The 10,610-nt window shown below is 48.1% G+C and overlaps 3 protein-coding genes across 3 annotated transcripts; 2 read left to right on the forward strand and 1 right to left on the reverse strand.

Annotated features, from left to right (window-relative positions):
* Positions 1–328: 328 nt before the first annotated feature.
* Positions 329–2,149, forward strand: LOC6619938 (DALR anticodon-binding domain-containing protein 3). The gene is made up of 3 exons (XM_002044114.2): positions 329–1,065; positions 1,195–1,510; positions 1,573–2,149. The coding sequence occupies exons 1-3, from the start codon at positions 329–331 to the stop codon at positions 1,858–1,860; spliced, it is 1,341 nt and encodes a 446-aa protein (XP_002044150.1). The 3' UTR covers positions 1,861–2,149.
* LOC6619939 (chondroitin sulfate synthase 1) lies at positions 2,116–10,334 on the reverse strand. Its single transcript, XM_002044115.2, has 6 exons — positions 9,665–10,334; positions 6,753–7,609; positions 6,496–6,636; positions 6,272–6,437; positions 3,917–4,330; positions 2,116–3,813 (listed from the first exon to the last, which is right to left on the reverse strand). The coding sequence occupies exons 2-6, from the start codon at positions 7,515–7,517 to the stop codon at positions 2,810–2,812; spliced, it is 2,490 nt and encodes an 829-aa protein (XP_002044151.2). The 5' UTR covers positions 7,518–7,609; positions 9,665–10,334; the 3' UTR covers positions 2,116–2,809.
* Positions 4,367–6,173, forward strand: LOC6619940 (alkaline phosphatase, tissue-nonspecific isozyme). Its single transcript, XM_032724549.1, has 2 exons — positions 4,367–5,846; positions 5,911–6,173. Exons 1-2 carry the CDS (start codon positions 4,400–4,402, stop codon positions 6,114–6,116), a joined length of 1,653 nt encoding a protein of 550 aa, XP_032580440.1. The 5' UTR covers positions 4,367–4,399; the 3' UTR covers positions 6,117–6,173.
* Positions 10,335–10,610: the final 276 nt, after the last annotated feature.

The raw sequence follows: 10,610 nt of genomic DNA on the forward strand, positions 1-10,610 counted from the left end.
CTCACCTCTAGCGATTCTGTTATCGTTGACTTTCCTTTACGAAAAGTGCGTCTGGCGTGTGGTTGTTTTTCAGCAAATTAAGCATTTTAGAAGGACAACTTCGAAATACCTTTTATTGCATTACTGGCATATCATTTCAAGTTTTCATACTTTACAAGTGCTTGTTTATATTTCTATAAGTCGGACTATTTTCAACGGAATTTAAATTGTTATATTTCGCGCTTATCTGTAAAACCATTTATCGGCGAAGAGAAGATTTGCGCGTGTCGGCATTCAGAAGATTTGCGTTTGACGGCAGGCAGGAGAAGTTGATTTTATTTAGTGAAAAATGAATTTTTATCCAATGGTGCAGTTTGGCCAGAAGCTAATCGAGTTTTTGACCCAGCCGGAGAAGACGGATGAGTCTGGCGGCGACGCTGCGGCTCCGTTGCCTTTGAAGAATTTCGGCAAGTTGATCCGTTACAACAACGATGAATTGACCAAGCGGGGTGACTTGACAATAGTGGCTATTCCGCGTTACTGGCAAAAATATTTGAAGATGCAGGGTCTGAAGCTGCGCATCGATGGCGACGAATTGCTCCCCAGCGAGGTGGAGCGCCAGGAGTTGATCGAGCAGTCTCGCATGTGGCGTTTTCCGCTCCTCGAAGTCACTGTGCTGAACAAGGAACGCTACTCTCTGCGTTTCCAGCGCCATCCGATTATTGCACACGTGCTTAAATCTGTGCTCACGCTGCGCGGCGATTACGGCCGTTCGGCAAAAAACAACCATTCGCGCACCATTTGCTTGCAGTTGCAAGCCGATGCCGGAGCCGTCGATGGCGGGCAGGACTTGCGCCATTATCGTGTGCAGCAACTATACAAGATACTGCTGCGCATGGTTGACTACTCGTCTTGGCGCCTTGTGGAGCCGAATGACCGCCAGAAGGACACCATCTGTGTGACTGTCGAATTGGAGAAATGCTGCAAGCGCGAGCAGCCCGTGAGACATGTGTGCCTCACAAGCGGTCCTGTTTTGGACCCCATGAATATGGGCGCCAGCTTTTTGACTGTTAACGAGTACTTAGAGTAAGTACATACATATGTATGTACTATATCAGTACATGTTTCGACAAGCTCTTTTTCCAAGTTAACCTAAAAACTCATATGTTTGCATCTCTTTCTTTTTCGTGCACGTATTCTGCACCTTCAATGTAGGCTGCGCCGCAAGCATATGGAGCTGATGGCCACGCAACGGTCCGGAATGTGTCCGGTAGGAATGAGCAGCCTTGAGACGCTGACGAAGCGTCTTGGAGCCGCTGCCGTGATTGTGGATCTCTTTGTGGTGCGCCACTCCAGCGCCGTGCGTGTGGTGCGCCATGGAATGGGAATTTGCAAGGGTGCTTCGTACATCTTGTACAATTCGGCACGTATGGAGGCGCTGCTGCGCAAATTTCATCATGAGGTTAGCACTGGTGCCTATGAGAGACTGCCACTGCTGGATGAGATCGATTTTAGCGTTCTAGAGGATGGTGTATGTGATTTTTGTTTGCTGTCTGTTGTCATTTTATGATTTTCTATGTCCTTTATGCGCAGGTTGACTGGGAGTTGATTTATGGCTACCTCCTTACCTTTCCGGAGCTAATGGAGTACACAATGGAACAATTGGACCAGGGTAATTGCGGTGTCCATCTGCTTGTGCACTTCGTTGAGAACCTGGCTGCCGCCTTCAGTCGCTTTTATTATCATAAGAAGGTCCTTCTTCAGAAGCGCGATGAACTTATGCCGATCCTGTACGCCAGGATCTACCTGATCAAGGCGGTGAGACAGGTCCTGAATACGGCTCTGGCCGTCCTGGGCATAGAACCGGTGGACTACGTATAAAGATATGTTGACCATATCTTCTATACGCAAAAACACAAAAACAAGAGGCTGATGCGAAACCGTACCAAAACCGAAAGCTGTCTCAACAGTGGGCGGTAATAATATAATAATAATATAATAATGACATGTGATCTTTAAAATGACCATACAATTCTCATATAACATAGTTACACCTCTCATTTTATAAAATAATAATCAAAATATTGCAGTATTTACTTGTATACAAAACGCTGAAACGTTGAATAAAAGACTTGCTTTTTGTATGAATACAAAAGCTCCTTTTGTACAATCGAATCGTTTATTATTGAAAGAAGTATCCACACTACGATTATCATTGAAATGCGATTTTGTTTAAACACTTAATGCTACATTTTAAGAACAGGAATCATCTCGCATACATGGCTACATCTTAATGTATGAATGTCCTAGCTATCTAGAGTTGAAAACCCAACCGAAACGTATTTCTAAAATGTTTGAATGTATGTATATAAAAAAATTGATTATTTCGAAGGGACTAACAACCATTAAAATACTTTTTATTTCCTAACAACAATTTTAAATGGTTTCAGCGACTTTGGTTAGAAAACAATAATGTTAATGATACATAATAATGATTTTTGGTAACTAAATGTAATCGCCATAAATGTTCCGTTTACTCTTATCTACATTTCATTTGTTTTCAGCATACAAAATCTATTTTCGTTTCATTTTAAATCTAAATGGTATGTACCAGGTCATGAAAATGTCCACATATGTATATATTGTATTAACCTATCCTATCAATTTACAGTTGTTTCACCCATTTCATCATTATTGGCCTTACATGTACATGGACTTAGCATCAGGGACTTACCAATTATTTTGGCATGTAGGAAACATTTAGCATAATACTATGTGGCAGGAGCGCTGGCGGGGATCACTGGATCTGGATGGGACTGGATCTGGATCATCACCTGGCCTGCTGCTGCTGCTGCTTTTGCCGATTGAAGTCGGCGGCAAACTGGACATTTTCGGGACTGCTGTGGAAGAGCTGCTCCATTAGCCGCGTGCTGCCCAGGGAGTTGGCCTTGGTGCCCAGGCACATGTTGTACTGCGGCGCATCCAGCTGCACGTCGCAGCTGATGTCATGGTAGATGTGCACCAGCGTGGGATCCGGTGCACGGAAGACACTCAATCTGCGCCACTGCTCAGCGGCCTCGTTGTAGTCCATGGCCAGTTCGGCGGTGTTGGCCAGGAAGCCCCGTTGCCTGGTGCCCACGCGCACGATCTTCTCCAGGAACTTGACGTCCTCCAGGCCCCAGCCGGTGATGTCCTTGTCGAATCCGTTGATATCCTCATCGAGTATGTCCGACTTGTAGATGGCACAGATGCCGAACCCAAATTGCCGGAAGTAGCCACGTTCGTCGTCGATCCTGGGCGTGTCTCCCTCGTCCTCGGATCCCCCAGCATCACCGGTCCTCCTCTGCGGATCATACTGACTGAAGACGATGGGCAGGTAAACCTGTTTGCCCCGCTGCGTGTGCATCCTCACGCGCTGCAGCGTCTCCACCTCGAAGACCATATCCACGTCGATAAACAGAATGATGTCCTCCTGACGAATGTACGAGGATCTGGCGGCCACGTCTAGGGCAACGCCACGGGAGAAGGCGCTGCTTCTTTGGATCCAGTTCACCTGCTGGTAGACATGCCGGGCGTGTAGATCATGGAGCAGCTGCAGGTGATCGCCCAGCTCGTCCGGCGACCCAAAGATCACCACCAGGAGGTCGCAGTGCTGTTCGCCACGCACGCAGACGCGCTCGTAGGTGCGCAGGAAGCGCTCGAATGTACCCAGACGACCGGCGATGGGCAGGACGAACACGATCTTGTCCTGCGTCGGTGACAGCAGTCCACTGGGCATCGTGAAGTGGCTGCTCAAGCGGGCCATTCCTTTCTGGAACAGGCTGCCCAGGAGACCTGTCGTCGAGAAAGGGCAGTTACAATAACCATATAAGTTATCTCTCCAAGATGTTACTGCCCCACATGGGTATACATATTTGAAATAGAATATAACACTCACTTTGCTGCAGGGTGACATTGTAGAAGTCCTCGTCCACCTCCTTGACAAAGATGCCCGTGAAGGCGCGCTGAACATAGAGATGCCTTCGCACCGGGACTGTCATCTTCTTGCCCCGGTACTTCTTGTAGATGAGCAGCAGATCGAGGATCATGTCCTGGCCGTGGAGGGCGTCCAGTCGATGGTATCCGTAGAGCAGCTCCCGAAACTCGATGACGCGACCCCGCTGCCTGGAATAGTTGTTGATGTTCTCCATCACCTCGGTGATGGCATCCTCCAGTCCCTCGCGCATCGCCGAGTCGATCTTCTGCTTGGGATTGGCGGAACTGGCCGAGTACAGGCTGCGGGCAATGAAGGACCAGTCCAGGAGGTCGTCGGTGCTTGCTGGCACGAATTTATTCAGTTCCGGACTGATTCCTGTGGATGAAAGTGAAGAGAATGGATTAGTGGACGGAGTCTCTGACTTATGAAGGCAATCTACGTGTTATGCATATCATTCACTTGGAACTGGGCCAATGCAAATGTGCTCTAATGGAAACACGCCCCACCAGGTGGTGCTTGTTAATTTTCCGGTGGATTGGCTTGATACTCCATACTCCCCAACGGAGTTGGCCTTTAAAACGAACGTCTGGCGGCGGCGACAGTCAGATCGGATTCGGTTTTCCCCGGCCAAAAATCCCGAAAATCCGGAGTAAGATGTTGCTCCAATTGAGGCAATTGCCGTTCCTGTTCCTGCTCCACCCCATCCTTGCGCTATCCGTTCCCATGGTGGAGCAAGTGCAGCGGGCGGAGGAGCTGCTATCGTCGCATTGGTTAAGCCAGGCGCAGACTCAGTTGCGCGAACGTCTGGCCAGAACCAAGGACTCCATCGCCGACGTCCGACAGGCCAAGAATGTGGTGATGCTCCTGGGCGATGGACTGTCCATCACCACCTTAACGGCCGCCCGCATTCTGAAGGGGCAACGGCGCGGAGGACGCGGTGAGGAGGCACAGTTGGCCGTGGAACAATTCCCCTTTACCGGACTGAGCAAGACGTACTGCATCGACGAGCAGACACCGGACTCCGCCTGCACGGCCACCGCCTATTTCGGCGGTGTGAAGACGCACAGCGGCACAGTGGGTCAGAGTGGCAGTGGTGAGCGCGTGGAGTCCGTACTCCAGTGGGCACAGCGAGCGGGCAAGGCCACGGGAGTGGTGACCACCACCCGTTTGACGGACGCCAGTCCGGCTGGTGCCTACGCCCATGTGAGCAGGCGCGGCGAGGAGCTGGAGATTGCGCGACAGCTGGTGGAGGAGGAGCCGGGACGAAATCTTAATGTCATCCTGGGCGGTGGTCTGGGCAAATTTGCCGATGAGCGACGGGATGGCAAGGATCTGCTGGCTCAGTGGCGTGAATCGAATCCCAATGGCTGCTTCGCGCGATCCCTGAAAGAGTTGAGGAACTGCAGCGATGCTACCGGTACACTGCTGGGTCTCTTCAGCGACAGCCACATGTCCTATCACCTGGCCGCCAGCAAGGAGCTGCCGCGACTCTGCGACATGGCAGCGGCGGCCATTGAAAAACTGGAGAGAAAGTCGCAGGAGGATGGGAATGGATACTTCGTGTTCATTGAGGGCGGACGGATTGATCATGGACACCATGAAACCCGTGTGGGCTACGCCCTCGATGAGATGCTCGAGTTCGATGCGGCTGTGGAGACGGTGATCCAGATGACCGATCCGCGCGATACTCTGGTGGTGGTCACCGCCGATCATTCGCACACGCTCAGCATGTCGGGGTACGCGAAGCGGGGCACACCCATCCTGGGCATGGGTGCACAGCAGCGGGATGTGAACGGAGTGCCATACAGCACCCTCAACTATGCCATCGGCAAGTGGCAGAGCCTGGACAAGGATGGACGGCGGGAGAGTCCCAGCAAGACCCTGAGTCCCAGTGAGTAATCTCGATGGTTCCGGTTGTAGTTGGTCCAAATAACCCGTTTTTATTCCCTGACCAGCATCCTACACGCCCAGCTATATTCATGGAAGGAAGGGCGTGCATTCTGGCGAGGATGTGGTCGTATTTGCAATGGGCCCGCAATCCCATCTGTTCGGTGGCGTCATGGAGCAGAATCTGCTGCCCCATCTCATGGGCTATGCCGCTTGTCTGGGCAATAGCGTCACTCTCTGCAACCAGGACACGGATGCGGATTTGACTGCCTGATTTTTCAAAGTTTTTCGGATAAATTTTCGTTTTCTGTTGTTCTAAATAAATGGTCTTGCATGTATCTATGTATCTTCGTAATTTTCTAACTTAGTATCTTTCTATCTACTTTATGTATCTTTTTATAATATGTATCTTTAGGTTGTGCCACCCACCTAATATGTTGTGATCCTGAAAGTGCCTCTTGGTGGAATCGCTTTCGGGTGACACACTGGGCATCATGTAGGTGCTCTCGTCCGGCACCTCCAGGTATTTGGCCATCCGCTTGATATCCCGATGCAGCAGCAGCGACTCCTGGCGCATCTCCTCCGCTTTCAAACCCTGTTAGATGTATTCAGTAGTATCCTCTTATATGTTTGCGTTTATAGTGATGACCCACCTGGACATAGGAGTGCAGGCGGTACATGAGCGGCGCCTGTTTGATGGGATGCAGGGTGATGGCGTTGTGGATCTCCTTACGCTTCAGTTTGCCCGTGTACGCATTTCGGCCACTGGAGTTGTGCCGCAAGATGTACTGCATCTGGATTTTTGGGAAAAAGAAGCGTTTCATTTAAAGGCGAGTATTTTAGAGTTCAAAGAATTCTAACAATGGATCTAATTGGTTGTTCTTTGAGTCCAACTATTGGGATTGCCCACCTCGTAGTTCCAAGTGCAGGGTATGCCGGCGAACTTCTGGACACACCGCCCCACCTCGACGTCCTCGTGCGTGCTGTAGAGGTTCTTCAGGCAGCTGGGTATGTGTGGCGCCACGCGGCGCAGAGTCTCGCTGCTGAGGATCACACCCGGTCCGCCCATGCAGAAGTTCTCGTCGAACTCGAGGGAGAGCAGGCCGAACTCCTCGCTGTTGCCCTTGCCCGCCTGGCCGATGAACTGCGGCTTGGAGCTGTCGATGGAGCGCAGGAAGCGCTCCAGCTTGTCCGGCTCCATGTAGACATCGTCGTCCGCCCGGATGAACCACTCGAAGCGGTCGATGTAGTGCTCGTACATGTAGTACAGCATCATGAAGGACTTCTTCTGCGGCGGATAGCGATCGTCCACGTTCTTCAGCCCCACCACGGGCAGGTCATCCGAGTAGCTGCCCTCCGAGCTGAAGAAGGCCATCCGGCCGGGCACCTCCTTGCCCCACGTATCGTACACCGCCCGCGCTCTGCCCTCCAGGAAGCTCTTTGCCGTCATCACGCCCACAAAGACCAGATTCCGCTGCGAGTTCTGTATGGTGTCCTCCTCCCGCAGTCCAATGATATCCGCCGGCGTCTTGAGATTCGTCGGGCGCAGGCTGCACCGCTTCACGATCTCCAGGGCCAGGTAGTTCTTCAGCATGGTGCCGATGCAGAGGCCCAGGGTGATGCCAAAGAAGCCGATGATCAGCGTCTTCCGCTTCGTCATCTTGTGCTGCAGCATCCTGTATAGAGTATATGTATAGCCACGCTAATCCGAATCCAATTCCAAGTGCAATGGCATTGGTGTTCAGTGGGCGCTGCTCATGGGGATTCCTGTGCGTGGAAACGAGAAAAGGGAAGCAATCTATAAATTAATGGTTCGTGCCAGCAGACGGAAATATTACGCATACGTTATGTATGCCTGCGCTGGGAAAAATATTATATAATAGTATATATTAAAATAAACATAAAATTTGAACAGGAATTTGTATTAAGGAAATATGTAGTTAAAATACAAGTTTAAAATTTTCTTAATTTATTTATAAATTATTATTTGTATAAAAAACAATACGTTTCTCATTGTGTATTCTCTCGAATAGAAGTTATTGAATAAGTTTGAAAATCAATCTGCCGAACAGGTAAGCCCTAAAATTTCATAGTTTCTCTCATTTTGTTTAAACAATACATATCAATACAATCAGCTATTTTCTCAGGAATCCGATTTAGTGTAAATAGCTAAAAGTCGAATTCATTTACACTCGCTGCGTGATTGAAATGGAAATGGAATGGGAACTGAAAATGGAAATTTGACGTCGGAGTGGCTCCGCAAACATTTGAGTTCGCAAATGTTCCAGGCATTTCCCTGGAATTGTTTTCCATTAGCCTCGGATGCACCACCGGTGTCCGGTGTGCCCCACTTCATTGCCCCCGGCGTCGATCTTCGCGAGACGCGGACACTTGAGCCGAGATTGAGATGCAAGATGCGAGATGTGCCGTGTAGAATCTAGATCTATTTATAAATTGAGATGACTGCGTGGGCGAGCTGGGCAAATGGCACTTGGCACAATTGTAGAACCGCCTGTCCGGGAACCTTGCTTCGGTAGCTTCGAAAAGTCGCCTCCAGTGCGTCGGCCACATCGTCTTGGATATAGTAAATATGTGCGTAGCCGAATGCTAATTAAATAAACAAACAGCTTGGCAAACTATTTGGTTAACAAATCAAAGGCCAGCGAAAACGAAAATGGGAGCACACACATTGGAAATAAACAGGAGGCACTGCCTCTGCTTATAATGGCTTTTAGTTGGACAGCAAAAAATCGTAGATATCGTTAATAACTCATTTTATGAGAGTAGAAAATATCTTAGAATTGTTCAAACTCTAGTAAAAACTTGTGTGTTTTCCTAATGTTTTAAAAATAGAGCATGCAAGGATTCTTAACACATTTCTTGCAGTGTAGCTTGGACGCAAAAGCGTTCTGCTGACCTTCTCGCCCTCCACTGAGTCACCTGTACAGGTGAGACCTGGGCGTACCTTTGGTTAGCTGCTTATGCAACTTTCGGCCTCTGCGATCTTAACTTAACTTTTATTTTCTATGGCCGCACCATAGATATGGCACTGCTTTAAAACGAGTGCTTTGACTTATTGTATATATAGGTAGGTACATATATTTTTTGTTTGAATATTATTTCTTATCTGCCTGAGAGTAATCAGCTGCGCCGGTGGAAGGGTATGAGAATCCAGGCGGGCTCGCAGAATTCGTTTAATGAACTTTTTAATGCCCAAGTGTTCGGTTTGAGTCTCGTTTCGGATTCTCGGACCTTGACAGCAAATTGCCGAGATTTTAAACAAGTCTGGGTTGTTGCCCATTTCCTTTTTGGCCAGGGGACAGCGGCGAGATTTCTCGGATTTGATTGTACTTCTGTTCTATTATTAATATATGTACTTTTTTTTTGACTAGCAAGAGAGAAATATTTTTTAAAGGCCCACATGGTGAACATTGGTAGTCCTAATGGGCACATATACGTTTTTGGTGGGGCACATTTTTTATACATATTTTTTAATCGGATTAAGCTCATGACGATCTATGAGTTTCCTGAAAGCTGCGGTGATTCAATAATTTCTCCAGACCAAAGATAAAAGTTGTGGTATATATATTCCAAGTAATTTAGCTAACATTTTTTTGTATTCACAATAAAATCCCATACTATTTTTTATTATATATTAGGGTTTCATGAAAAATGTAATAGTAACTGTGTAATATTATATAAAGATACATATACTTAAGATACAAACTAAACCATCTTGGATTGATTTGCTAAGCACGTTGGGTGTTCTTATGGACATGTCTCAGCTCTTGGCCTTAATTGAACTGCCGAGCAGCAACTCACCTGTTCCAAGTGATCCGATCAGGTTGCCGTCGAATGCTGGGTCAGCACTTTTGCCGCCTTTTTTTGCCGGTTTAACTGGGTTCTTGCTGACAATTCGCATCTATCGGATGATCGGGGAGTATGACGAGTAGATGCATATGCATGTACGTAAGTGGAGTGGGAGTATCCCAATTGCGAAGTGGAGGATCTTGACTAGGGGTACGCAATTGTTGAGAGATTATACTCCCATACAGACACACACACACACTCAGTGGCTCACACACAGATACTCGGGCACGCACACAGCGACAATTCGGCGAGCAGACAACAACACAGCACGCTGTTTTAATTATTATTAGCCCTCGTTGTTGTTGTCACTGCCTATTTGCTTTTTTTTTTCGCTGGTTACGACGATAAGTTCGCAAAGGTCGTTTCACGAAAAAAAAAGTAACACACACACACCAGCCAACACGCACAGAAAATAATTAAGCCAACTTCGTAATGTGCAATTTCACTTTTTTCCTTCGCAGCGGCGAATTAAATTATTTAACAAACTGTTGCGTTTTCGGTTTTTTTGATGTCTCCCAATAAATATCTTAACAGCGACCACCGATAGAAGCGCCGAAAAACGTTGAGCGCCTTGCAAGAACTAACCAATCCATCCGAGAAGTAGTCGCACCGCCGTCGACGAACTGCGTCGGAATCGGAATCGGATCGGTCGACCGAACGCGGCCACCTTTGCGAAAGTATCTCTCAGATACTTTTCTGCTCTCTCCCTCTCTCTCTCTCTCTTTCTGAGCTGCGTCAGAGATGCGTCGATGATCGCTGTTGAACCATCACTGCTAAATCCACCTTATTGTATCCACCTTTCTTGAAGTATAGTTATCAAATAGTTACGTAGTTAAGATCATAGATACTTAGTATCCTAGCAAATACTTATTAATATTTTCCACAAGCGGTTATACTT

This window comes from Drosophila sechellia, chromosome X, assembly GCF_004382195.2.
Source record: "Drosophila sechellia strain sech25 chromosome X, ASM438219v1, whole genome shotgun sequence".
Classification (NCBI taxonomy): Eukaryota; Metazoa; Arthropoda; class Insecta; order Diptera; family Drosophilidae; genus Drosophila; species Drosophila sechellia.

Bases quoted from the DNA above. Each gene is read 5' to 3' on its own strand.
- LOC6619940 (XM_032724549.1), top strand. From the start codon at position 4,400: ATGCATATCATTCACTTGGAACTGGGCCAATGCAAATGTGCTCTAATG. The intron at 5,847-5,910 runs GTGAGTAATCTC...TTCCCTGACCAG, and splicing joins CAGCAAGACCCTGAGTCCCA to CATCCTACACGCCCAGCTAT.
- LOC6619939 (XM_002044115.2), bottom strand. From the start codon at position 7,517: ATGCTGCAGCACAAGATGACGAAGCGGAAGACGCTGATCATCGGCTTC. The intron at 6,438-6,495 runs GTGGGTCATCAC...TACATCTAACAG, and splicing joins GCCTGCACTCCTATGTCCAG to GGTTTGAAAGCGGAGGAGAT. The intron at 3,814-3,916 runs GTGAGTGTTATA...TCTCGACGACAG, and splicing joins CAATGTCACCCTGCAGCAAA to GTCTCCTGGGCAGCCTGTTC.
- LOC6619938 (XM_002044114.2), top strand. From the start codon at position 329: ATGAATTTTTATCCAATGGTGCAGTTTGGCCAGAAGCTAATCGAGTTT. The intron at 1,066-1,194 runs GTAAGTACATAC...CCTTCAATGTAG, and splicing joins ACTGTTAACGAGTACTTAGA to GCTGCGCCGCAAGCATATGG. The intron at 1,511-1,572 runs GTATGTGATTTT...CTTTATGCGCAG, and splicing joins TTAGCGTTCTAGAGGATGGT to GTTGACTGGGAGTTGATTTA.